The following is a 26,365-nucleotide window of genomic DNA, read 5'->3' on the forward strand; positions in this document are numbered from 1 at the left end:
GTTGAAGAGGCCCACCATCTTCAAAGCTCCTGCTCTCCATCAAATCGGGAGTATGGACGGCTCCGCTCTATTCACCCCCTGATGGGATGATCTACCTGATAACATTCTTTGTGCAGGTCTAGCCGATCTTCAGAATCTGTCTTGTCTATCATGGGGACTAAGGTTTGTCTTGCTCTTTGATCATGACTCGGTGCCCCCACTTGGTGGTCCTTCAAACCCTGAGGACTGGTTCGGGAGGAGTGGCGCGGTATTCTAGGACGTCCCAGCTGCTGCATGCTCCCGTCTTGCCATGATCACTGAAACCGCCATCAGCTGTCACTGCTGCATCGTCTACCAGAGAGACCAGTCGGAAGTCTAAGCGGTGACGATCTTTGCGTACTATACCACCGTTGCTTTTCGTTTGCATCGGCATTCGCTTTCGGAAGGAGTCGCCGAAGCGGTCGATCAATGTCAGCTCGAGTCTGGCCAAGTCACCAAGCAAGAGACCCAGTCCCATGCGGAAGGCTAACGGCCGACACTTGAACGTTTTGCTCGACAAAGAATGCGACCTTGGACCAAGTGTTCGAAGTACTGCCCGCTGAAGCCTCGGACATCCACTATGTATATTATAAATACATGACCAGACACTTCTTTGCGATAAGGTATTTGCTTCAAACGTTTGAACGCAATGGAGGGTCTTCCAGCTTGTGTGGTGAGCCTAACCCTATCCCAGGATTGTTCATTTTTTGTCCAGGACTCATAACTTTCACTAGCGTGCTTGCGACGAGTATATTCTCTCCTCGGTCAATTGCACCTCCCTCGATGCCAGCTGTATTTGTCCTGGCAGCCAGTTATACGAGTCATTGTCGGCCTGCGCTAGCCAAGTCTGCCATACCAGGGATATACTTAGTACGTCTTGTGGTTGTTTTTGTCGAACAAGTCCCCTGACCGATTCAGCCTCAATAAGGACATTTTACACTGTGTGTGATTACCCAGTGATCGTTACAAGTGACTTTCTCTTTGGGATGCTCGTTGCCGGAATCATCGTCTCAAGTATTTCTGTCACTCTCCGGATTGGGGCCCGGCTCATGGGGTCGAGGCTTGGTCTTGACGATGGAGCGATTGTATTGTCGTTGGTGAGTGGTGTCGATGGTGACCCGCAACAATTGCAGGCGTCTAATATTTCTCTTACAGGTCTTTGCCCTTGCCTCATCGGCTGTATCTTTTGAAGGTAAGTTCCAAACTTGAGAGTGCAAAGGGCAGGAGCTAATTCTCGCAGCTATCAGGCTTGGCCTTGGTAAGGACATGTGGCTCGTTCCCTATGATAACATTACTGCCATCGAACTCGTGCGTGTATCTTTTGCCATCAAGCCCAGCGCTTCCTCTTCTCACCGAGTGCAGATAATATGGCTTCAAGAGAACTTCTACGTGGTCTCAATTGCTCTAAGCAAAATCGCGATGCTACTACTCTATCTTCGCCTTTTTCCGCATGAGACATTCCGCCTCGTCACCAAGATTACCATTATCATAACAGCAGCCTGGGGTCTTGCATTCACCCTCGCGAACATATTTTCATGCCGGCCGATCAACTACTACTGGGCTCAATGGGACACTGAGACCGAAGGGTACTGCACCAACAGCCTGATGTTGTTTTGGATACACGCGGTTACCGATATCGTTCTGGATATGGTGATTCTTGTCATACCGCTGCCTAGACTTCTAAAGCTAAGCTTCTCTTGGCCAAAGAAGTTAGGTATCATTTCGATGTTTACAATGGGTGTCATGTAAGTGTCCCGGATGTTAACAACCCTTCTAATCAAGTACCACCATGCCACGCCCAGTACGTATAAGCAAACACTTGATGCAATGCTAACTACTTACTTCCCCAAAGAGTCACCGCGGTGATCATTGTCCGTTTCATCATTCTCATAGGGACGGACGTTACCAAGAACCGAACCAGTATACATCCCCACTCTCTCCCATCCCTACCTGCTTCTTCGCACTGACCGCTTGTCTACACGCATAGAAACCTTTATCAGCCTGGCAGTTTGGACCTACCTTGAAATATACCTCTCGATAGCAATCGGCTGCATGCCTGGAGTCCGTGCCTTTTTTAGATGCATCTGCGCCCGCTTTCCGCAAAAGATTCTAGTAGGGTTGCGCCACTCTACATCGACTATCAACTTGCCTATGACCCCTCGATGGCCTGAAACATTCCAAAGCACCAACCCCGCGCAAGCTGAATTCCTGAGACTAGAGGAATACCGTGCCAAAACCTACAGGTCCGACCCGTTATACACGCTTTCTCACTAGACTGCGATCGCATGTCATGAACAAAGGAACCACGAAGCACCCAGATTGAACGAAGTGCCAACCCCATCTCTCTTTCTATCTTTTTACGGACTTCTACCTAGGGCTGTACTTTATCGACCAGAATGAATGAATGAATGTTTCTCGCCTCATTTTCAAACCATGGTCCGTCCCTAACAGTTCTTGATACACATTATGAGCACGGTGTCACTCATTAAGAGATATATCAAACGGCTCCTCAACGCCCCAATATAGATGCCTCTAACCTCCACATCAGCACCCGCGAACCTGCTCATATTGTAAGCCTTTAATCCCGCTTGCTTACAAATGCACCTCGTTGATAGCGGAAACCTCCGTCACCTACCCTTTCTCTCCTCCCTAATGTATTTCATTGTCCAGATCACCAGAGTCCCGATACTCAGATGACAAGAATTCCAATGGCCAGCCCGCCTCACCACACGGACTAGCCACCGCAACTATACCAGATGCACCAGCAGAGTAGGCAACAGGCAGCTGACACATGTCACCTACATCGCTCCCCCAGATTCACACTCGAAATCCACTAGGATCATGTCAGGATGCACTGATCTTTCTACATTACATTCTCTACGGACTTCAAATCAGTTCGGCTTACAGACAGGCTACACAGCCCGAGTAAAATCCGCGATTGTCCCTAGTCAACCGACACTCGGCGCTTGCGGGTTCATCTTCCTTAGACATTTCGGTAAGTGGACTACAGGCATGAGCCTATTCGGTGTTTTACATGTTGATGAGAATACAGATAATGCAATTCCTCTTTTGTATCTTCTACCTACATCCACTATCCGAGTCCTGGTCCAATAAAGTGGGCTGGTTGTAGAAAAAGGCCATGCTGACTAAGCAAAAATTGAATAAAAATGGTAAGTACGAGGATCGAACTCGCGCGACTTTCGTCATCAGGGATTTGAGCACAAGGACGGCCTTTGATCAATACTTGAAATTTTACTTTCAAGTTTTCCAAAGGCCGCAACACTTAAATCTGACGCCTTAACCACTCGGCCAACTTACCAAACAGCAAGTTCTATTTCAATTTTTGCGGTCCAGTATGGCCCAACCACTTTGACACCACTACCGACCATTGCTTCGCCTTTGGTTGGGGCTGGTTGTTCCTTCTCGCGCGGCCTGATACTCTCTTTACAAATCAATTCGGATTTCGTAGAGCTTAGGTATGTAACGTAACGTAGCGAAGGTGGTAGTCCTTCATTCTTACATTCACCATCTAAAGTCAGTTTAATCCGCAAAGGCCGGGTGTTGTTTCGTACTGCAGTATAGACAACAAGACCGGCATTGGGTGGAAACGACTCCCGGCCTTTGCGGAATTAATTGGTGGTCAAGGTCGTGCCTTCCCGGGAGAGGTATACTACAGCCATAGGCCATCGCGCCTTCCTCCTACAAATCGTACTTTTTCTTTGTGGGCAGATGAGTGCACACGGAAGGAGCTACCGGAGGGTAACGCGACCAATAAAGCGGCTCTTCTAAGAATGTACCATGTAATGAGGCCGGGGTGAATACGGGCTTCAAGATCCAGTTACTGCCCTTCTCCCACTGAATGATTGTTCGGAATCGAGCTTCTTGTTACTAGGCAATCAACTCTATTTTCTATATTTACAGTATCAACCCTCAACATCTAACTGTGCTTACCCACTCAAAGAGTCACAACCAACCGCCCCTTCAATTTCGGATCCATATATCTATCAGGGAGATTGATGCCCTCCTCCAAACTCATCGTCGTAACATGCGACCGAACACCATTCTCCGCAACTAACTTCATCATATCCTCGACCAGTTTCTGATTCGCCACTAGACTCCCCTTCACGCTTAACTGCTTGAAGATCAGGTCGAACGCGCTGAACTTGAACCCATCAACTGGCAATCCAAGCGGCACGCAAACGCCCCTTGTTCGGAGAAGTTTGAGACTCCATTCTGTTGCGGCGACGCTGTCTGTGCAGACTATCACGGCTGCGAGACCACCATCCCCTGCGGCTTTCACGACTTCATGCGTTGCATTGGGGGAATTTGAGTCGACTATCGTCTTTGGTCGAAGGTGTTCCGGTAATTCAGAAGCAAGTTGTCTTCCCTCTTCCCGATTATCAATAGCAACAGTGGGATGACCCAATCCAGCGGCAAATTGCAGAGCGAGTACACCAAGTCCACCAATCCCAATAACACCAATGGGAAGACCAGGTTTAACACCTGCCTCATCGATTCCACCCCACACCGTTGCACCCGCACACATCAGCGGCGCAGCCTGCGCAAAGTCAATCCTCTCGGGCAGAGAAACAGAACAATCCGCATCCGCAACAACATACTCCGCGAACCCCCCGTCCGCCGATATCCCAGCCATATCCTTGTTGTCGCAGAAGCGCGTATCAGGCTGGTCTGGCTGCCGGGGATCCCTCGCGACTCTGCAACCCACGCAGCTGCCGCAAGCGTGTCTGAAATTGAGCATGCCCACCCGTTGACCCTCTTTCCAGCCGTTCTTCACGGCCTTAGGTCCAACTCCTATCACTGTCCCCACGGGCTCATGAGAGGGCGTCATTGGCAGTGGTGATTCGTAGACGCCTTCGTAGACTTGGTAATCCGTGTGGCAGAAACTGGCGGCGCCGACTTTGAGAAGAAGGTCATTTTCTTTTATACTTGGGACTGGAATTTCTTGGATCTCGTAGGGCTCGCCGTACTGTTCTTATTTAGCGGGGTGAACCCTTCTGGAGGAGGGGTAGGTAGGGTAAGATAGGTACCTTGACGAGCCGCAAAGCCTTCATAGTCTTAGGCACCATGGTCGTGATATTAATCGTGATTTTCAGGTCTGTTACTGTGTTCAGAAATCGATTCCTCCAAGTTCCTCATCTCATCTCAATCTATGCTTCTTATAAGTGTAGGCTGTTGCATGGCTATGACGTCGATCGGATCGGCTGCGGTTCCAGTTTCCCCAATTTGGGGTTGTGGATAGCGCCTAGTCTCTTGATTATCAATCGTGGGACTACGTATCGCTAGGGAGAAACCCGATAGGTCGCGTCGGAGTAACTCTGTAAGTGCTACACTCAAGAAGGCTACTCGGTATTGTTCACGCTCCTGAGCTTTGAGATGTCTGATACCGTGGGTGTCGAATGTCGAGACCTAACCCCTCGTCCTGAGGGTTTCTAGTGGGTCAACCACATAGATGGGAGAACTCTGTATGAAGATACTAGTCAAACTGCATCATGCTAATCTAGCACCTCCAAGATAGAGAAGCAGCGCACATTATCATAACATACGCACTAACGCTTCCATGGTCCGATCAAGCGCGCAGCGCAAAGAAAGAAGCCACAACACACACCTTACCCCTCCCTCTTAAGCGCCCTAAGCCTCACAGCAAACGCCCTCTTCTTCCACATAAGATAACTCTCCTGCTCATCCCAGCAAAACCTACTCAGAGCCTCAATATCAAACTCATACAACAACCGCGCCAAAACAAGTCTTAGCTCCGCGCGAGCCAGGACCTGACCAGGACAGCTGTGGCCGCCGACCATAAAGGGCTGGAAGACAACGTTGCTACTTTCATCTGGTGGATTTGTTGCAAGCCAGCGCTCTGGCCAGAATCTTTCTGCGTGGACGAAGTTGGATTCGGAAGTGTATATTGCGAAGTACGGGATGCCGACTTGTGTCTGGGGTGTTTTTTAGTATAGAACTAAAAAGCTTTTAGGGTAACTTACATTTCCAGGAACGAAATGCCCCGCAATTATCTTACCCTCTGGGGGTGTTACACGGGCCAAGTAAGATGGGACAGGGTGGCAGAGGCGTAGGCCCTCTTTGATCACTGCGTTGAGGTAGGGCATTTGGGCGAGGATACTCAGCGTGAGCTCCTGTCTGCTAGGCGCGGATTTGACCTCTTCACAGAGCTTTTGCATCATGCGTTGATCGGAAGTAAGGGCGTTGGTTATGGCTGCCAAAGTGGTCGCTACTGTCTCGCTGCCAGCGAGTATGAGCAGGGCGATGGAGCTTGTGAAGGTTTCAGGGTCCGGGATGGTATTGTTGTCATTAGACTGTGGGAGGAGAGAGGCCATGGCATCTTCCAGATTCTCATGATCACATCGTTTGATCCGCCGGTTGATCTTATCGCGAACTGGGGATGTAAGCTGTTCCACTAGGCGATTGATTACTGACGGCGCAAGCAGTCGGGCGATTTGCATAATTGGTGGGTAGTGACCAAGGCAGATACCTATCATTGTACCCTTGAGATAGCTGTCGAGCAGTTTCACCCAGTAATGCGATTCTTCCTTCTCAAGCTGCTCAAACGACTCGCTAAATGCCAACTCTCCGAATACATCAAAAGAGAACCAGTTGAACCATTCGACCAGATCCACTGTCTCGCCCGCCTCGCTCGCTCTCCTTAGCCCGTTCATTACCTTTGTCACATACTCTTGCAGAATCGGCTCCTGTTTAACGAGTGGCTGTTCCGAAAACGACTGCAATAATTTCCTCCGCACACGAGTATGGTCCTCGCCATTGGAATTGAACACGACATCAACTGGTTGCGCATTGCGGAGGACTTTGCTTCTCTCGAGCCCCTTGTTTCCAGGACCCTTGGCGTATATATCATTCCATGCGCGAGCGTCGATAAAGGAAAGTTCATCTGGCGCGACGCGGACTACAGGACCATATTGGCCATGAAGCCTCTTGATGCGGCTGTGGTTGGATCCGCTTGTATACGACCAAGCCCACATCAGTCGTACCGCTGCCCAGATCTTTGGGCCTGGGAACTTAGCGAGTGGATGCAGGTAGATGTTATAATAAGCGCGAGTGGCCAGGTACTAGGACATTGTCAGCAACGTGCGAGCACATCCTGAGAGGGACTGTTCCTAAACACACTAAGATGCATATCGCCAGCCACAGCCATGGTGAGTATAGAGTATAAATTCCTAGCATTGCAAAATACCAGGGGGGTGACTATTAGCAATGGTTAGCGTTAGGGTGAAGGGGAATTTGATTGTCAGAATTGCCCTTACCCCTCATTCTCATCTGGCACCTGTCTCTCACCTTATGCAGGGATTCAATCCAAGCCTTGTCCAATCCGAGATAACAGGGCTTGGCCTGCAGGTAGCACAAATGCAATCAAGCTCTCAGGATCACGACATATATTCCGCGAGGTTGTCCACATACCACCCGCATGTTGGGCATAGAAGGCAGACAAGCCAGGGCAAGATAGGGCTCACCAACATTAGGGCCTCTCACGCATGCCAAATGGGCCAATAATACCCTTATTCCCGCTGATAGGCTCCGGGAGCCAGGTAGATGCTCAATAGCTCCTTCCTATTTAGGTGCTACATTGGCGTGGGTGCCACCTTCCTACTTTGTCTCCCATACCCCAACATATAGGGCAGGGGCGACCGGTCTCATGGTGTCTGATAAGGCAAGAACGAGCTATTAGAGAGGTACTCAAGGTCACTAGGCAATGCCCATTCCTAGTCATAGCTGAAACACCTAAGTAAAGGAACGCCAGTTGCTTAGCACATAGCAAGACGCCTAAAATACACAAAGATAACACATGGCCAACCCAAAGATCAAATAACGACAAACACCACCCAAGCAATAAAGTCAGACACCCATCCCAGTATCAAACAAAAGAAAAATCAAGGCCGACTCGACCCACTAGACATCTCCACCCCCTCCGACCCCTCACTCCTCTCCCTCTCCCTAACAACAGCAACCCGACTATCCCCCTTCCTCAGATCATAAAGCACATGCTTCAACTTAACAATGGGCTTATTCCACACACTCCCATTATCACTCTGCGTCCTACTCCCAAGCGAGTGCGATCCGTTTCCCGAACCCGAAGCAGACCAAGACCCATTTAGCGTCGACCCCCCGAACGCCTCTTCGTCAGCTATATTCGCCAGCCGCATGGGGTTATGATTATCTCTTGCGTCGACGAGACCTATTGCCACGAAGAGGGGCTTCCATGTTGTTATTGACACGCATAATATGCTGAGGCCGTGCTCGATAAGCGACCAGAATGCCATGGGGACTATGGCGTATGTGAGTTGTGGGTTTGAGGATATGCCGAGGTAGACGAGGCGGATTATTGTTGTTATGCTTGCACTAGGCACATCCTATTAGTATGCATGGGGTAAGGAGACAGGGTAGGTAGACAAACAACGCCCCCAACCCCAACAAAGCCCTAACCCCCCTCTTCGTCCGCCTATGCATCCGTGCCCCCCTAAGCAACATAAACGGCACAGCCAACCCAAGCACAAAATCAGCAATCATAACCCAAACACCCTGAAAAAACGTCGCGACCATCCGACTCCAAAAAACAGCGCATTCCCCCTGCGCATCAGGGTTCCCGAAGCGATCCCAGTGATAGCTGGCAGGTTTGCAGAAGAGCGCAGCGTGGATGCATGTTGCGACTATTGTTATTGCGCCCGTGGTCATTGTTATGAAGAGGACGATGTACTGCGCGCGGGTTTGGGTTAGTTGGAGGAGCGTGTATGTGAAACTTAGTTTTATGGTGTAGCTGCCAAAGGAGTAGAACATGTCGCAGATGAAGAAGAGCTAGATCTCGAAGTTAGGGCTGGGTTTGGTACGCTTGGAGTATGGTAGGGTAGAGAGAGCCACGGTACCTTCAGCCCTTCCCGGCCGTATGCAGGGGTTGGTTCGAGGGCCAGCGGGACGTAGCCTTCGAGTTGGGAATATATGAAGATAGGGCAGTAGACGGTGAAAAACAACTGCGTGACCTACATTAGCATTACCATCATGAATCGCGGTTTGGACTTGCCATACCAACGCCACGATAGCAAGCATATCATCAAGGAACGGCCCCTTGCGATAATGAATACGCACAAACAGCCTTACGGCCGTAAAGACCCAGGTCGCAACCAAGAAACAAATAGCGACAATCGCACATCCTGTCGGGTCATAGTAGCCGCTCATGGCTACGATGTGGATGCCATAAATATTCCACTGGATGTAGTGTATACGTAGGTAAGATACCCGAAGCGAGCAAAGCTACATCAATTTAACAAGAGAGAGGCTTCATCTAATAAGTAAAATAATAATGCATCTCCTCGACAAGGTGGTGAAGTCACAACAATATATCAACAAAGAATGCCGCAGCCCCCAAAGACTCGAGAACCTCAAGGTCCGGTCCACACATCCCCAGCTCCACAGGCCTACCAAGAAAAGAACACCATCTCGAGTCAACCTAGGTATACGAACCGGAACCATAACCCGCCCTTAACGCTGGTTAGCTGGAGCCTCACCCGCAGACTGCTAGCGTCCATGCTTCTCTTTCAACTCGAAACTTTAAACAAACTCTGTCACGGTACACAAATGACATTTCGTGCTCTTCTTGCCTTCCTTGGTTGAGTGTGGCTCTGGATTTCCGCTTGAAGAGCTGTCACTTCATTCTCAAGGCCGCACGGATCAGAAACCAGAAGCCACCAGATACAGCGAATCCACAGGCTTAAGAGGCGTTGAGTGAAAGCACGGGGCTGGTTTGGGCTGCTTGGCTAGGCAGCCTTGACAGCTTTGGCTGGCGGATGCAACGCCATGACATTCCGGGTTTCATCACGTCGTATTCGAGGATGAAACCCGGATGCAGCAGGATGTGTCAGTTTGACGGGGAATTTGAGGGGCGTGCACGGCCAGGTTCCATGGAATCTGGATAGGAGTCCACTTTCTTTGTTCGACCCCCATGGCTATCTTTGGGACGGCCGAGCATTTCCGCCCATCCACCGGACGCACTCGGTTATGACTTATGCAGGGTTATCTGAAGATAACGCTGGGCGGACTCTTGGTATGCGAGCGAAGATGGCCCCCTTGAGTGCACAGATTAGTCTCTAGTCGAGAATACTGAGGTTCTGTTGCGATAATTTCGAACATCGGAGAAATTTTCCACATCGCCGGCTAGAGTAGCGGTATGATGAGAATCTACATGAGATCGACCGCTACAATTTGTGACAGCTGCACTGCCCCTCCATTTTGACAGGTAGCGTAGAGACCAATGACCATTTCCAGACAAACTTCTCGCAGAATTACAGAAATTTGGTCGGGAATGAGGAGAAGTCCTCGGCGCGTTGGCTTTCGACATGGCTTGCGAGTGCAAAATGATTCCGCATTTGATAAGTTCAAGATCTTCCGTCAAATGGTGTGATGGTTGATCCGCTGATTTGTGTCTGCAGTTCTTGGGGGATGTCGGCGAAGGAGCTGCATAAAGACATCTGCTTGTCCTGTCAAAGATACCCCATCAGCTAGACCCAGCCTTAAGCAGATAGAGTGCTTACTTGGACGCTGACGCTGTCGGTCTTTGTAATATTGTGCTAGTGACATTGAGATTTGGACTGGACTGACGCCGATTGCTTCGGTATCCTATCATGCAGTGCGGAAATGGCAGTAGACTTTGGAAGGATCCAATGACACCCCCTAGTCTGCCAACGCTTCGTAGGCGCACGGACTTCGTTCCTTGTGGCGTCTCGGCATACAGCTTTCTTAGCTGAATCTGGCATCGTGCAGTTCGAAGTGATCGAGGGAGGGGTGTCCCTGACGAAGACAGAGACGCCTTCGAGCAGTGGCCGCTCCTGGCTGTCTTTGCTAATCACAAGTGCATAGCTCTCCTGCCCATAGCTGTGAAGTAGTACAGCCTGGGAAATGACGACCAAAGAGGCTAGACGGTTCTATCCGAGAACAAAGGAAGCAACCCGGCAGTACAACACGGCACATCTCCTGGGCGAGTGATTGGCAGCTTTACTAATAGGGCAACAGAGTGAGATAGAACCTAGGTCCAGGAGAATCACTGGCTGCCTCGGTCCGATATCACTAGTCTCGGTGACCACGAGGTCTCTTATAGATTAAGCTCACTGTCGTCTCGAACCAGGAATCAACCATGGATTCCGGAAGCCGGGATATCTCCGAAGTGGCTGTTTGTAACCTGCTTGGAGGCGATGAACGTCGTAGCTAGCTCCGGGGGCAGGGGGGTTGAGTTGAATACCGGTGATGGAAGAGCTTGGCAAGGAACACCATGCTTCTACTCTGAGTAACCTGGAACAAGCCGGGGTTGGTAAGACGCTCCTCGACATAGATTCGTGAAGTGATGTCGAGGTTCGTTTGACCGGGAAAGCCCTGCATGACTTAGCAAAGAGTCAAAACTTGAATCAACGAAGTTTCGGTAATAGAAGTCACAAAATCCTTTTTAGGACACGCGAGGCTTTCTGCTCTGGTGGTTGATGTGCTGGGTCGCAGGGCAAAGTCAAATGAGGCGGCGATATATATTCCGTCGCCACTGCATACAATTTGAAAATGGAAAGAGCTGCCTCGGCAAGCACCAATCTTCAGGAAATAACACAATGTATTAACAGGTCGCAAATAATACTCGGACAGCTAAATCAAGTCATAATAAAGTAGCGGCGCGATCCAAACGCCATTCATATCCTGCATCCAGTCCAGGCGCCGAAAGAATCAAAAAGGCCACTGGCCGTGAAGAACATGACAAATCCAGTAAATAACGAATACACAGACAGCAGAGCTGTACGATGTAGAATCGAAGAAAAAAAAAAAGACTGTCCTTAGTATGCAGCGCTCGTAAATGCAATCATCAGTGGCACGTCTAGGACCGATGCTTCGGCTGGGCCAACATGTTCAGGCGGCTCATGCTGAGAATGCGACTTCTAGCACGCGCGCTCCCTGGAGTGTTCTTGCGGATGCCCGACCCAAGACGAGACGGAGTGTGCGATCTGCTCTTGAGTGGGCTGGAAGCAGGCTGCTTGACCGGCTCAGGTGTGTTGACCTTGACCCGCTTCGCACTGCGCCCTTGCGATGGATCGTCTGCCGGAGGGACATTCTCGCGGTCAGTCTCGTCCGCAGTCGCCCGGTGTCGCTTCTTGTGGCTCAGACCGTGGGGCATGCCGGGAACCTCGGGCAGCGTAGGCTCAGGAGGGGCATGCTTCTTGTGGTTGAGGCCATGAGGCACCCCTGGCACGGTAGGAAGGGTAGCTTCCTCCGGAACATCAGACGGGCGGACTGACCGAATGGTGGGTTGTTTCTGGGCGATTTCACGGTCAGGCGTCAAGACAGGCAGGGTTGGATAAACCACGTCGGACGTCGATGGATACGAGATGGTTGTAGGGATCTTGGATGGCGATGGTGAAATCACCTCATCAGGACGAGGTTTGGTACACGGTGTGAATTCCACTCGCTTCTTAGGAGAAGGAGTAGTGACAGCCGGCTCTTGCGAGTCGTCGCGGTTAAGCAGAAGATCGGGTGTAAAGTCTGGGGCTGTTTGATGTGTGCCAGCCGCGATCTTGGCTGGATCCCTGGAGAACAGTGGTTGGTGACGACGGAGAATAGACTTGAGGCTGCCGAGTGTAGGAATGCTGCTCTTGAAGCGGGGGTTGAACTCGGTGCGTGGAGTAGTGGGGGCATCGGCGGGTTTTGAGAGGGGCGAACGGGCGAGAGATGGGATCATGGAAGTGCGCGGAGGCTTCAAGCAGGTGGAGGCGCGTGTCATTGAAGAGCGGGTTGGAGTAAACAGTGAGCTGCGTACACTAGCCCTGGGACGTGCGATGGCGGATTTGGTGCCGGTCGGGCGGCTTTCAGGCGTGGTATCGGGCTTGTCATGTTTAACGCGCTTCGCAGATGGTGTAGTTGGAGCTGGTGACTTTGGAGTTGAGGTTGCTGGGGAGTTGCGAGCTTCGGTATCGTCAAGTTGTGCCCTGGATTTGGTTCTCTTGAGTGTCTTCTGAACGGGCTGGAATCGTCCGGGAGTAGCACGGAAGGCGGAGGCGTGGCCAGCGATTGAATCCATTTTCTTGAATTCGGCCATGTGTGCGTCGGAGAATCGACTAGACTTGCCCTTTGGTTTGGCAATCTTGCGTCCGTTAAGCGATGATTCGACACCGCTGGTGGCTTGTTCTTGGATCAGATTGGCCTTGATTCGGGCCACATCCTCGCGTACGCTTTCCATCAGTTTCTTCGCTTCGTCGCTGAGCTGAGAGTCTTGGGAAGAGAATTTAAAGTCAAAAGCGGGTGTGCCGTAGAAAGCAGGAGAAGCCGGTGTCTTGCTTGGTGTGTTTTGGGCGGGGGTTTCCTTCACCACATTGCCTGAGGCGTCCTTCTTGATGGGGTTGAAACCGAGAATCAAGCCGGAGTCCGCCCGCTTGGTAGTGCTTTGGTGCGCCTTGCTCGGGTGCATCTCGAAATGGGTCGGACGTGTGGTAGATTGAGTAGGAGTTTTTGTGGGTGACTGATTGTGTGAAGATGTGGTTTTGGGGGTGTGTGCGGTCTTTGTGGGTGTAGATTTCGCTTTGGCAGGAGTGTCGGTTGGTTCTTCGCGCTCCATCACGGTATCAAGGTTTTTTTGTCCGTTGTTGTTGCCATTGTTTTGATTGTTCGAGTCTGAGGGGATTTCCTGTGACAACAAGCGAGGGTCAGCGGCGTCACAAGCAAGGGCGTTAAAAGAGTGCACCTCGACGGGCGCCTGAAGGCTCTTGAGACGGGCAGACCGGCGGACCGGCATTGTGAGAAGAAGTATTTCAGGCGTGAGTTATGTCGATATCAGGAGGGTGTGGGTAGTGGGCGAGCACGAGGGGTGGTGATGGAGATGAAGTGGTGCAGTGGTTGAAGAGTGCGTCGACTGATCAAACTGACGGTGTAAATAAAAGGTCGCAAAGGGTAGGCGGTGAGCTGACGTCATGCCGTCTCGCTTGTTTACATCATCCCAATTCGGACGGTCATGTGACCCATATTGAGTACTGTCAATGCCATCTCTTGCCTGATTATACTGACAAGGTGCTAGATCAAAATGTAGAACCCAAGAAAGACCTTTTGCTCTCTTTGTACATGAATGGGCTGCCATGGATTTGTGCGTTTGTGCTTCCTTCGCTCTCCATGGTCACATGCAGTGCAGAACACGGGTGTCGCGAAGTCACCTGACCCATACGAGGGGGGCATATCAGGCTATCAGCACCCTCAGTGAACATCACCTTTTGATCATGTTTCATACTCAAAAGCGACAGCATTTCGAGGTATCTCGTAGATTGAGATTATTCTCTAAATTATTTTGGCAGCCATTACGACCTGACGCTACCAGCTCCAAGACCGTCTACTTCCACGACCCCCAGGCGTAGGTAGATCTCACCTAGCTCTGCACTTCTCAAACACTCACTGCAAAGACTTCTCTCAATATTTGTGGGTCTATGCAAGAAGCGAAAAGGTGCTGTGGTATGGCCTCTCCGTCAGGCTATTGAGATATACAACCTCGGCAGCGAAAGAGCCAGGTTCATCGGGGATAATGCAAATGAGTCTTTTGGAAACAATAGGTAGCGACTTATACCCTTTTATGATTTGACAACATCTGCTATAGATACCCTGGTCATGTTATATAAAGGAAGGCAACGATTCCAGGATAGTCAATGGATACTTGAGCAACATCTAGCTCATTGCAAGGCAGCCTTTGGCCCTGAATATATTGCGATACTTGTCGAAACTCGGAGACTCTCCCCATACTATTAGAACGACGAAACAGGTCTTGATGAGGTTCTTTTCTCGAACAAAAGGTTTGACGAGCTGCGCTTTCGCTTCCACGATCCCACGGTATAACATACCATTCCATTGATTGGTTGGGGTCGGCACATTTTAGTCAAAGAAAGCTTCACGAAGCAAAGACGGCTCTCTCTATGAAGCAGTCGCTGGTCGAGAGGCGTTCTTCGGTCCAGGCCATTGGACGGCTCTACAGAGCATGTATTGTCTGGCACTCGTGCTTCAGGAGCAGGGGTATTTGCAGGGTGCCGAGGATATATTGCAGAGCGTTGTGGACTTTTATCCCACACATGTTAATTGCCGAATACTTCGGCAGTCTGAAGCTCGTCTTGAGAACATCCGTGGAGTCCTAAATCACACTGTTTCTGTGGAGAGCGCAGAGGTCGAGATTGGCATGGCCAGTTTGAGGGTAGAGCACCAGACATCGCGACTGTGATAGCAGGAGATCAAAGTTCGTTATCTCAACTATTTCTCTGTTCACTGCCTCAAACGCAACCTCTCCAACTCCTCAACCTCGTCAGGCCCCAGCAATCCCAAAGCATCCCTTCTAATCTTCGCCTTCTCATCAAAAAACGGCTTCTCTGCCAACGCCGTAACCCTAGTTCCATGCCTTGGCTCTGAGCCCTCATAATCCCACGCTGCATTATGGATCGTGATCCTGTTATCCCACAGTGCACTGGTGCGGGGACTCCACTTGAACCGTACCTGGATATCCACATTCTTCTCAAAGACATCATACAAGTACCCCAGGATAAGATCACTCTCAGCCCGATCAAGACCGACAATCCGATCCGTCATCGCGCGGTTCACCCAGAGCGCCTTCCAGCCCGTTGCCGGGTGAACCCGGACAAGAGGGTGTTCGCGCTCAACGTACTTTGGTCCGGCTTCGGGGTGGTCACGGTCCAAGTAGGGGTGTGCAGAGCGGTAGATCGCTGTACGGCCGTCTATGATCTTTCGGAATGCAGGCGAAAGTTTCTCGTACGCTGCGTATCCGCTTGCCCAGAGGGTGTCGCCTCCAACGGACGGCACTGTATCATTGTGCAGATGCGTTACGCCGGCTGGTTGGCGCTCGTGAACAAGGTCGCTGTGCCATCGCGATGCACCGCCAGGTCGACGGAAGTTTGCTGGCATTTCTGTTGCTTGCAGGGCTGGCCAGATGACGGTTACGCCGGGGACGCCGGGGACTTGAGCGACTTGGGGCTGCTACCGTTAGTACTTTCTACCTAGTGTTGTCTGTTAGGAAGTGAGGGAAACATACATGAACCTCAACCTCCCCGTACCACTCCCCCAACCTCTTCTGCTCCTGCGGCGAAATATCCTGATCGCGAAAAAACACCACACTACGCTCAGCAATCAACAAACCTAGCTCATCCTTCTGCTTATCATCAAGATCCCTAAGTTGAAGTCCCACAATCTCAGTCCCAATATGCCTCGTCAAATGGATAACTTCCTTTGCTGCCGAAAGAAGCGCTTTCTTCTCGGGATCTGCGCGCGTGCCGGGATCGACATGCTGACGATCGTAGTCGCGGATCTTGTACACGTCGTCGAGGTAGAGCGGGCGCGAGGGGCGATAGGGGTACCCGTTTGATAAATCGATGCCTGCTTTTTCGAGGCGGAAACGTGTGGACGGTGGTAAACCCAAGTTATCCTTTCTTGGTTCTGCGACGTCCACGATGCGAGGGTCGATTGGGGCAGGTGCCATGATGTACCTACCACCTATTTTCGTTACTATCCTACACCGTAAATGTGATATGTAATTCGGAATGCAAGTGGAAACAATGAGATCAGGATCTGAGATTCTGCCTTAAAAAGTGGACCACCAGTTCACCCAAACACTGGAACAAGGCAGTTCTTGTATGTACTCGGCAGTGATGATCGCGATGTGCATTGAATGGCCGTCGATCACACCATCATCGTGCATCATTGCGATCATGGCGGATCCGAACGAGATCGTTATATTCTTTGGCTGGGTCCCCTCTTTTCCCCTCTTTTGAATCATATCATACTCTTTATTGAACTGCTGTTTGGTTGGATTTCGTTGGAGATAGTCGATACGATTCGTCTTGCAGGGATTTGATCACGTATTGTTTAGAAGGGCATTTCTAAGCATTTACGCCTATCGCAGTTGCATTCGGCGTCGGATCGGAGTGGATAATAGATTACTATTATCTTTGTCCATTGTTGCTTGATCCTTTCGCATAATAGAAGCAAGATCAGACCAGACGGAGTCAACCGGAGCAAGACCGTTATGACACCACCCTAATCCTGTATAACGTTACCCTACCTACCCCAAAGGATCGAATATCCGAGCTATTATCGTCCCATAAAGCGTGCAGAAGTCCAGTACATCGAGTTCAACCTGCATTTATCCCAGCATTACCATCCCGCGCGAACCGAAGCCTGCCCACATCACGCCTACCTCCCTACCTACCTACAATCATGACACGCGCGCAGATCCGCCGAGTGGCTGTCATTGGCGCCGGAATCAGCGGTGTCACGTCGGCAGCGCATCTCCTGGAGGCTGGTCTTGAAGTTACTGTTTTTGAGAGGAGTCGTGCGGCTGGTGGTGTTTGGTATGCCATCTTCTTTCAACTTCTTATTGCCGACGAAGCTTGCGAATATTGACTTGATGGGATAGGGTCTATGATGAGCGCAGAGCCCCAGAGCCCTCATATACAAGTCTGAAACCACTCGAGTCGGAAACGCATTTCGATAAGGATGTTGAGAATACGGAGCTTCGGCATGCGCCGCCTGGGTATGCCCTCCTTAACCTTCCGTCGAAGGTTTCCGCAGTCAGACTAATGGATTGAGTATGACAGACCATGTTACCAGGGCCTCAAAAACAACGTCTCGACACCCCTTATGCGCGTCAAACTCAACGCCTGGCCCGAGGACACTCCCGACTTTGTAAGCCACTCTGTCCTAGCCGCTTATATCCAAGATACATCTGTCAAGACGGGAGTGCACGATGCCACAGTCTACGGAGCGCGAGTGAAGGATCTCGAGAAGAATGGTGAGAGTTGGGAAGTTACATGGTCAAAGTTAGATGGGGATAAGGAAGTCGAAAGGGTAGAGGTGAGATACTACGCACTTCATCCGGACGCAGAACAGATACTAACAGTTCCAGTCCTTCGACGCAGTAATAGTTGCCTCGGGCCACTACCATACCCCCCGCGTCCCAGATACACCAGGGCTCGCAGAGGCAAAGGCGCGATGGCCAGAGCGGATATTCCATTCGAAGAGATATAGGAAGCCAGAGGGATATGAGAATAAGGTAATCAACGATCACCTCTACCAAATATCCACGATGTAGAGCTAACGGTACTCCTACCAGAACGTCCTCCTAATTGGCGGCGCCGTCTCAGCAATCGACATATCGCGCGAAATCAGTCCCGCAGCAAACAACATCTACCAATCCACCCGCAACGGCGAATTCGACATTGCAGCCAGTATCCTCCCCGAGAATGGTGTCCGGATAAGTGAAGTCGAGCGATACGAGATACTCGACGAGAACCAGTCTAGTTTACAAGAGAACGGAGCGAAGAAAGATTCCCTCCCGCTCAAAATCCACCTAAAATCCGGGCAACAACTTTGCAACATCGACGAAATTATCCTCTGCACAGGATACCAATTCACAATACCCTTCTTACCTACCCTCCACAACGATAACCTCTCCCCCTCCGACGCAAACGAAAACGAGACAATCCTCGTAACAGACGGGACTCAGGCACACAATTTACACAAAGACATCTTCTACATCCCCGATCCAACCCTTGCATTTGTGGGAGTGCCGTTTTACACCGCTACATTCACGCTCTTTGAGTTCCAGGCTATTGTTGTCGCTAATGTTTTTGGTGGTTTGGCTGCTCTTCCATCTGAGCAGGATATGAGGGGTGAGTACAGGGAGAAGGTTAAGAGGAAGGGTGTGGGCAAGAGGTTTCATTCGTTGAAGGATGTGGAGGAGGAGTATGTTGATGATTTGTTGGGGTGGATTAATCCTCATAGGAACGAGCAGGGGCTAGAGAGTATAGAGGGGCACACGGCGACATGGCAAGAGGCGAAGGAGGCACAGAAAGAGCGTCTGAAGAACTTTTTTGATACAAGTCGGAGGGACAGTGGGATTGGGGGGGTGCCGGAGCTGCCGGGGTGCAGTGCTTGACGTACCTAGACATGATTCAGACAAGACCTGCATAGAATAGATCATGCAATATGCAATAGAAACCAGAAACCAGATTATGAATCCCCCTTCGTAATGATTCTTTGCCAGGCAAAAAGCTCTCTCATCCCTCTTGGTCACAATGCAAATTTCCTTATCAATGACCACTTCCATACAGAAATGGTGTGCGCCTTGCATCCGACAGCGGGGGACAGAATTTCCCCCTCACAAGCTGCACCAATAACCTTACCAAAACCTGACTCGGGGAACTCTAGACCCATCACTGACAACAAAAGTTATCGCCGAAAGTGCGGGATGATGCGAGCGCAGACGGCAATTCGCAATAGTTAGCTTGAGTTAGGGCTCCCTGCGCGACTTTAGCTCCGATGACCCCATCCTTGCTGGGGGCGTCGTGATTGAAATTCCGAGGGGAGTACTCCACTGCGCTTCCGATAGCTGCGTAATTATTCTTGGAGTTTAGGTTGGTATAAAGGTGCAAGGTGCCGAGGGACGAAGTCTTGGTTTTAGCCAAGGTACTTGGGTTTGTCGCTTTTACTTGCGATTTGTTGCAGCCAAGATGGCCTCAAAGAGCGCAATTGACGACGGCGTCGGTCAAGCAGATACCAGCGCCGTGATTCAAGAAACGCCGAAAAAGAGATGGGTCAGTTACATCTGGGATACATTCGACAAATCGCCTGAGGAGCGACGGCTACTCACGAAACTCGATGCCGCGATTTTATCGTTCGCGTCGTTCGGGTATTTCATTAAGAACCTCGACCAGATTAACATTAACAATGCTTTTGTTTCGGGGATGTACGTATTCCCCCTTATGTTTGCATAGGAGAAGGAATGTTAATGACTTGCAGGAAGGAAGATCTCGGCATGTACGAGAATCAGCTGAACTACATGCAGGCCTGCTGGACGGTGGGATATGTCATTGGTGAAATTCCGAGCAATATGCTTCTGACCAAAATTCGGCCGAGGTATTGGCTGCCTGCTATGGAGGTACGTATTCTCCCCAGTATATCCGCATTCATGCTTGGTGCTAATATTGGGTTCTATAGCTCCTCTGGACAGTCCTAACATTCTGCCTCGCGCGCTGTAACACCCCGACACAATTCTATGTCTTGAGATTCTTCATTGGTGCGCTTTCATTCCACCTTCAGCGTGGGCACTACTAACATATTTCAGGCCTCGCCGAAAGTACATTCTACCCCGGCATGCAATTCCTCATCGGATCATGGTACCGCAAAGATGAGCTCGCGAAGCGATCCTGCATTTTCCACACGAGCAGTGGAATCGCGAGTATGTTCTCGGGCTACTTAATGGCGGGCGTATACAATCTCGGTGGGAAGCATGGCTTTAAGGGATGGCAGTGGTATGCTTACATTCCTTTCCTATTTCAAGGGGTGATGAGGAGCGATGGTTTACTGATGTGGACACAGGCTCTTCCTTATCGACGGTGTCATATCGCTCCCCATTGCGTTACTGGGGTTTATTGTCTTGCCCGATGTTCCTGAGATTTCGGACCCGTGGTATTTAACTAAAGAGGTAAGCAATTATGTCTCCGGTCCCAGTCTTTCGCAAAATGAGGAGCTAACAGCAAGCAGGAAGTAAAACTCTCCGTCAAAAGAATGGAGCTCGAAGGACGCCAGAAACGAGGTCCCTATACAAAAGCAAAGCTGAAGAAGATCTTCACATCGTGGCATATCTACTTCCTAACTGTCCTTTACATGTACGTCTTGCACCTGCTGCACTTCAAGGGCCAAAATACATTGACAATAACAGAACATTCAACAACGCAAGCGGCGCCCAACCAATCTTCCAATTATACCTCAAAGCCTCCACCGACCCCGTCTACTCCGTCGGGCAAATAAACGCCTACCCCACAACCACATACGCAGTACAAGTGTTCACAACTCTTTGTTATGCCTGTACTTTACACCCTATCCCCACCCTCTAACAACTGCAGTTCTATGCTGATGAAAGCAGGGCTCTCCGATTCCGTCCTCGGCGGCCGCCGCTGGCCACCGATTCTCTTCGGCGCAGTCGCAAATATAGTCTGCTACGCCTCTTTGGCAGTCTGGGACATCCCGACTGGATGGAAATGGTTCTGTTATATTGCTTGTGGTGCTGGGTTTGGGCTTAGTGGGCTTTGCATGTCGTATGTTTCCTTTCCCCATCTCCTGCTCTCCCTTTCTGTTGCTTTCCTGGAACTGGCAAAAGATATCTATCCCCATGAAACTGGCCAGATGCTGAATATGGTAATGGTAGATGGGCCCACGAAATCTGCTCCGACGACAACGAAGAGCGCGCGCTCGTAATAGGCTCCATGAACGAAATGGCATATGTATTCCAGGCTTGGTTGCCGCAGGTTGTATGGCAGCAGGTGGATGCGCCCAAGTACAGGAAGGGATTTATTACGGGGACCGTTATGAGTGTGATTTTGATATTTACGACGTTTGCGACGAGGGCGTTGCACCATTGGGAGGATGGGAAAAATTTGGAGAGGCAGACTGAGGAAGTTGGTGGGGGGGAGTCTGAGAACAGTGATGGGGTGGAGGTTGAGGGGGAGGATGTTGTTGTTGGGAGGCAGGGGAAGTAAGGTCTAATTTTTAGACATTGCGATATGAAGTGTTTGCTTAGAACGCGGGAGGTCTAAAAAAGTTGAAGGAATTGTATATACGAGAGCAAAAACTATTAATGAAGCTGATCAGGATGGAACGTTGACGTTATACGTAACTATAAGTAAAAACTACCAAACAGTCCCCAAGCCATTCACCCCAACAGGCTTCTCTCCAAGGGTAGTAAGCCTGATACCATGGCGCAGGCCATCGCTGGTAGTATCATAGTCTGAGATGGCAGTGTGCGCAGTGACCCGGTTGTCCCACAGCGAAACGGTTCGGTCATCCCACTTGACACGGACCTGGATATCCTGCGATAAGGCAATGTGCTGCTTCCATTAGCGTCAGAACCTCAGAGTCAGGGTAAGACGTACCTTGAAAAGAAGCTGCAAAATAGCATCCGATTCTTCGTCCTTCAGACCGATGATCCGCTTTGTGAAGCCAGGATTGATAAAGAGGGCTTTCTTTCCAGTAACCTAAACACGTTTAATAACTCGCCCCATTTCTTTGAATGAATAATACCTACCGGATGAACCCTAACAATAGGGTGCTCCGACTTCACCGGCTCACGTCTAACATGCTTCCCATCCAGCCGTGCCCTCTCAGCCTGCGGAAACCCACTATGCTCTGCTCGCAAGCCCTCAAGCAGCTTCTGAATGGGCGCAGATAATCGCTCGTACGCCGCAACCTGCAAGACCCAGCCCGTGTCGCCGCCTGTCGAGGGGACGCTAAGCAGTGAGAGCAGAGTCACGCCGGGAGGCTGATGTTCGTAGGATACATCGGAGTGGTACCCCGTTGTCGATAGCTTGTTTGATCTCTGCTGCAGACGGTACAGGTTGTCTGCGCCGAGGTAGATGTTGTGGAACTCGATGTGGCCTTCGACGTGGGCGCCGACTGGCTGCAAGATGAATCGGTCAGTCCTCTGTAAGATAGATAAGTTATAAGGAAGAGCATACGTGAACATGCAACCTCCCAAAATACGCCGCGAACTCTTTCTGCTTCTCGGGCCCGATATCCTTAAAGTCCTGGTCGCGGAAGACGACAACGCCGCGTTCAGCGATCAGGAGCGCGAGTTCGTCCTTCTGGACATCTCTCAATTGAGAAAGCTGTAGCCCGTGGACCTCTGAACCGACTCGCGGCGTAAGCGTTTCTATCTTGACATTCGGGTCACCGGTTTCGAACAGGTGCGGCTTCGCTTTGTCTGCTGAGAGTCCGCGGTCGGTGAATTCGAAGGGTTCCGTTGGTGGGAACTTTGTTTCGTTATCGTAGACTGGGAGGTACCGGGCGTATTTGTACTGAGAGTGTGGGTTAGATGTCGTTATTATAGATGTAAGACGTAGCTACCTCAGCATGAGCCTTATCATCAAACGCCTTGACAACGGCCGACGCCTCGCCTTCTTTAGTAACAGTGACAGACATGACTACTTCCGCTATTCTGGACTTCTTCGATCCCTGTAACCCCCACTTGAGCTGCGGAGGCTACAAATATATACTGCGAACTACTCCAACAGAGTATCTGCAGATTGACTACTCTCCTTGGCGATAATGTAGCCGATTGTGCCATCACCACCATCTGTCACAACATCGACCCCTCACGCGTCAAGACCAGCAACATCGCCCGTGCAGATGTTGCAATTGTCAGGGATGCTTTATCTCTTGCCTTATTGGGTGTGAGATGGCGCTTGTGGCGGGGTTGAACCTAAGGTTTTGGAGGTAAGTTGCACTTGTCCTCCCGCACGATTTCCATACGCCGTGGGGTGTATAGGTTGCCACTGCGTGGTAGGAGTCTATCAGAGGCTGTTGGGGTATTACTTGGCTTGTTTAAATACAGCGATTGCGATTGGCGGTTGTTCATCATAGGCTCTCTGGGTAGCCACCAAGCCCTAACGACGTAGTCTCTAGCCACTTTCTCAACAACAACCTTCACGGTAGCCATAGAGCCCGCTCTATCTTGCCACAAGTGTCCCAGTAGAGCCTGCCAAGAATAACACCAAGAGACCGGCGCCGCTTCTCCCCCCGGCAAAGAGCATGTCATTTTGGCGTCGATAACCACATATCGTCAAGGCCGCCTTGCACAGGGATACCCCTCGGCATATATAATTGAGTAAGTAGAGCTGCAGGCGTCCATCATAGTGCATCAATCAGACGCAAACAACATGCCGGAGGATAAAACTGCCTATGTCCAGGAGCGCTCGTCCAAGTCCTCTTCGGACGCTCCTAGAGATACAACCCAGGTCACTCAAGCGGAGGCCCCTCAGCCAGCAATTGCTAGTTTTTTCTCACGACGCAAAGGGCGGGATCTTGAAGAAATTGCCACGCAGCCTTCTGTTTATGATGATCTTAAGCTTGCACCCTACTTTCAGCCGAATCCCAAGTATGAGAATCTGCATCGTTTTGATCCGAGCTTTAGGTGGAAGTGGGGAGAGGAGAAGGTAAGACACCTATTATCTTGCACTGATAAGCAAACTGCTAATTTGATAGCCCCTAATCCGCAAAATAGACTGGCGAGTCACGGTTTGGGCGGCGCTGGCTTTCTTCGCGCTTGATCTTGACCGGAGTAATATCAGTCAGGCCAACACCGATAACTTTTTGGAGGATATGGGGTTGAATACAAATGGTGAGAACAACCCACAATCTCTTGCGCAAGACCAATACTTATTTTCCAGACTACAATCTGGGTCAAACACTCTTCAAGGTTGCTTTTCTCATAGCTGAACTCCCATCACAGCTCGTCAGTAAGAAAATAGGTCCAGACCGCTGGGTACGCACCTCACCCAACACCAATCATCTATAACTAAACCCCCCAGATCCCAGCCCAAATGTGTCTCTGGAGCATCGCATCAGCAGCGCAATTCTGGCTAAACAGCCGAGCGTCATTCCTTGCATTGCGCGTCATAATCGGTGTGCTCCAGGGTGGATTCATTCCCGATATAATTCTCTACCTATCCTATTTCTTCAAGAGCGACGAACTTCCTCTCCGTCTTGCTATCTTCTGGATGGCAAACCGGCTTACTGATGTTGTTTCTCCGCTTGTTGCATATGGTGTGCTGCATATGCGTGGTACGCATGGGCAGGAGGGGTGGAGGTGGCTGTACGTTTATACCCTTCCCACTCTACACTCGTCTATCAACTGACAAAGCGAAGCTTCTTGATAGAAGGCCTCATAACCCTCGCAATAGGAATCTGGTCAATCTTCCAAATGGCCCCCTCCCCAACCCAAACAAAAGCCTTCTGGCGTCCAAAAGGCTGGTTCAACGACCACGAGGAGAAGATAATGGTGAACCGGATATTACGAGACGATCCGTCAAAAGGTGACATGCATAATCGCGAAGCTATAACGCCGAAGCTGCTCTGGAAGAGTCTCTGCGATTATGACCTTTGGCCGATCTATGCGATCGGGTTGACCTTCGGGATTCCGCCGAGTCCGTCTGATCAGTATTTGACGCTTACCTTGAGGGGGCTAGGGTTTGATACGTTTAATTCGAATTTGCTGAGTATTCCGGCGCAGATTGCGACTACTATTAACGTATGTCCCTACCTTTTACTACATGCGGGAATGACACTCTAACAGATACAGATGCTCATCCTAACCTACGTATCCGTCAAATGGAACCAGCGAGCGCTCCTCGGCCTCTTCACACAGTTCTGGTTCTTGCCCTGCTTGATTGCGTTAGCCGTCCTGCCGGAGGGAACACCTCGTTGGGGCTCGTATGCTTTGGTCACTGTTATCCTGTCTTACCCAACCCGTGAGTTGCCCGAGATCTACAACGTGTTGGCCGTTACTGACTTTTGTAGCCCACCCCATGCAAGTCGGCTGGTGCAGTTCCAACTCGAACACTGTCCGGACACGTACCGTCTCGGCGGCTTTGTACAAGTGAGACCGCTTCCTCCCCGTCTTATTACAGACAGATCAGTCTACTAACGGCAGAAGCATGATGGTCCAAGTCCAAGCAATCATATCATCGAACATCTACCGCGAAGACGATAAGCCGCTGTGTAAGGCCAAGACCCATTCTAAAATCTACCAAAGTACCTAACAAAACTCACAGACCGCCGAGGAAACCGCGTCCTAATCGGCATCAACTGTCTAAACATCGTACTGTATCTTCTTGCGAAGCTTTATTATGTTCGCCGTAACAAAGCACGGGATGCGGTTTGGGATAAGATGACGCCTGAGGTAAGCTCGAGGTATCTAAGAGAAGACTTGTTGGTGCTAACAGCTTCCAGGAGAAGGAAGAGTATCTCAATACAACGAGAGACCAGGGGAATAAGAGGCTGGATTTTAGGTTCGCGCATTAGATACTATGAATGTTTTGGGAATGGTGTTGTTGTTAGGTTTACTCACTAGATGGAAAATGCTATAGGTCTTTTTCGTGTCTTGGGTCCCATTTTGGGTATATTGTTGCTGAATCGGGCCAGTCCTTACCTGTGCCCATTCCATCGCTCCTTCCTAATTCAAGACTTGTCCGGGCATCAAGTGAGTAAGGCGCCATCAAAACAAACCAGAGTCGCTCCTTCTTGTTATGCGCCGGATACAGGTCGTACCTTCCCTTTTAAAAGCCCGTTGGAACATTGATAGAGGAAGGAGCAACCCAAAGTCGGAGATAAGTTGCTGTTTCTGCCCCCATTCCACTGTTGGGGCCTGCAACCCTACCTTGATGCTAAAAGCCTATCGTCAATCAACCAACTACAAATCTTTAGATCTTTGTAGCTCAGGTTTATCGCCACAGCCATTTTCCCTTGAGGG

The 26,365-nt window shown here is 50.4% G+C and overlaps 9 protein-coding genes across 9 annotated transcripts; 3 read left to right on the top strand and 6 right to left on the bottom strand.

The window, feature by feature from the left end:
- Window positions 1-667: 667 nt before the first annotated feature.
- BDV14DRAFT_189365 (uncharacterized protein) lies at window positions 668-2,292 on the top strand (the record flags this gene model as incomplete). The annotated part of the gene is made up of 7 exons (XM_073771186.1): window positions 668-686; window positions 937-1,115; window positions 1,174-1,210; window positions 1,259-1,326; window positions 1,381-1,763; window positions 1,871-1,938; window positions 2,006-2,292. The coding sequence occupies 7 exons, from the start codon at window positions 668-670 to the stop codon at window positions 2,290-2,292; spliced, it is 1,041 nt and encodes a 346-aa protein (XP_073628790.1).
- A 1,591-nt stretch (window positions 2,293-3,883) lies between these two features.
- Window positions 3,884-5,177, bottom strand: BDV14DRAFT_172120 (chaperonin 10-like protein). Its single transcript, XM_073768543.1, has 2 exons — window positions 5,067-5,177; window positions 3,884-5,005 (listed from the first exon to the last, which is right to left on the bottom strand). Exons 1-2 carry the CDS (start codon window positions 5,103-5,105, stop codon window positions 3,974-3,976), a joined length of 1,071 nt encoding a protein of 356 aa, XP_073628791.1. The 5' UTR covers window positions 5,106-5,177; the 3' UTR covers window positions 3,884-3,973.
- A 468-nt stretch (window positions 5,178-5,645) lies between these two features.
- BDV14DRAFT_199603 (cytochrome P450) lies at window positions 5,646-7,204 on the bottom strand (the record flags this gene model as incomplete). The annotated part of the gene is made up of 3 exons (XM_073773316.1): window positions 5,646-5,972; window positions 6,021-7,118; window positions 7,175-7,204. 3 exons carry the CDS (start codon window positions 7,202-7,204, stop codon window positions 5,646-5,648), a joined length of 1,455 nt encoding a protein of 484 aa, XP_073628792.1.
- A 733-nt stretch (window positions 7,205-7,937) lies between these two features.
- BDV14DRAFT_199604 (uncharacterized protein) lies at window positions 7,938-9,237 on the bottom strand (the record flags this gene model as incomplete). Its single annotated transcript, XM_073773317.1, has 4 exons — window positions 7,938-8,406; window positions 8,462-8,859; window positions 8,928-9,032; window positions 9,088-9,237. The coding sequence occupies 4 exons, from the start codon at window positions 9,235-9,237 to the stop codon at window positions 7,938-7,940; spliced, it is 1,122 nt and encodes a 373-aa protein (XP_073628793.1).
- Window positions 9,238-11,644: 2,407 nt separating this feature from the next.
- On the bottom strand, window positions 11,645-13,911 carry BDV14DRAFT_51391 (uncharacterized protein). Its single transcript, XM_073776940.1, has 2 exons — window positions 13,766-13,911; window positions 11,645-13,708 (listed from the first exon to the last, which is right to left on the bottom strand). Exons 1-2 carry the CDS (start codon window positions 13,814-13,816, stop codon window positions 11,909-11,911), a joined length of 1,851 nt encoding a protein of 616 aa, XP_073628794.1. The 5' UTR covers window positions 13,817-13,911; the 3' UTR covers window positions 11,645-11,908.
- A 1,006-nt stretch (window positions 13,912-14,917) lies between these two features.
- On the bottom strand, window positions 14,918-16,823 carry BDV14DRAFT_208557 (TauD/TfdA dioxygenase family protein). Its single transcript, XM_073775438.1, has 2 exons — window positions 16,097-16,823; window positions 14,918-16,038 (listed from the first exon to the last, which is right to left on the bottom strand). The coding sequence occupies exons 1-2, from the start codon at window positions 16,538-16,540 to the stop codon at window positions 15,316-15,318; spliced, it is 1,167 nt and encodes a 388-aa protein (XP_073628795.1). The 5' UTR covers window positions 16,541-16,823; the 3' UTR covers window positions 14,918-15,315.
- A 454-nt stretch (window positions 16,824-17,277) lies between these two features.
- Window positions 17,278-21,599, top strand: BDV14DRAFT_208559 (major facilitator superfamily domain-containing protein; the record flags this gene model as incomplete). The annotated part of the gene is made up of 14 exons (XM_073775439.1): window positions 17,278-17,411; window positions 17,477-17,593; window positions 17,658-17,913; window positions 17,960-18,112; window positions 18,173-18,989; window positions 19,567-19,807; window positions 19,861-19,999; window positions 20,059-20,137; window positions 20,186-20,372; window positions 20,440-20,545; window positions 20,605-20,729; window positions 20,783-20,928; window positions 20,987-21,158; window positions 21,269-21,599. The coding sequence occupies 14 exons, from the start codon at window positions 17,278-17,280 to the stop codon at window positions 21,597-21,599; spliced, it is 3,003 nt and encodes a 1,000-aa protein (XP_073628796.1).
- A 150-nt stretch (window positions 21,600-21,749) lies between these two features.
- BDV14DRAFT_199609 (TauD/TfdA dioxygenase family protein) lies at window positions 21,750-23,037 on the bottom strand (the record flags this gene model as incomplete). Its single annotated transcript, XM_073773318.1, has 5 exons — window positions 21,750-21,947; window positions 21,993-22,094; window positions 22,145-22,516; window positions 22,575-22,913; window positions 22,963-23,037. The coding sequence occupies 5 exons, from the start codon at window positions 23,035-23,037 to the stop codon at window positions 21,750-21,752; spliced, it is 1,086 nt and encodes a 361-aa protein (XP_073628797.1).
- A 737-nt stretch (window positions 23,038-23,774) lies between these two features.
- On the top strand, window positions 23,775-25,917 carry BDV14DRAFT_199610 (major facilitator superfamily domain-containing protein; the record flags this gene model as incomplete). Its single annotated transcript, XM_073773319.1, has 10 exons — window positions 23,775-24,050; window positions 24,100-24,235; window positions 24,285-24,379; window positions 24,426-24,709; window positions 24,763-25,144; window positions 25,196-25,364; window positions 25,414-25,492; window positions 25,550-25,614; window positions 25,668-25,795; window positions 25,846-25,917. The coding sequence occupies 10 exons, from the start codon at window positions 23,775-23,777 to the stop codon at window positions 25,915-25,917; spliced, it is 1,686 nt and encodes a 561-aa protein (XP_073628798.1).
- Between the last annotated feature and the right edge of the window lie 448 nt (window positions 25,918-26,365).

The sequence above is a fragment of the Aspergillus stella-maris genome (genome assembly GCF_047715825.1).
Source record: "Aspergillus stella-maris strain CBS 113639 unplaced genomic scaffold BDV14scaffold_23, whole genome shotgun sequence".
Taxonomy (NCBI): Eukaryota; Fungi; Ascomycota; class Eurotiomycetes; order Eurotiales; family Aspergillaceae; genus Aspergillus; species Aspergillus stella-maris.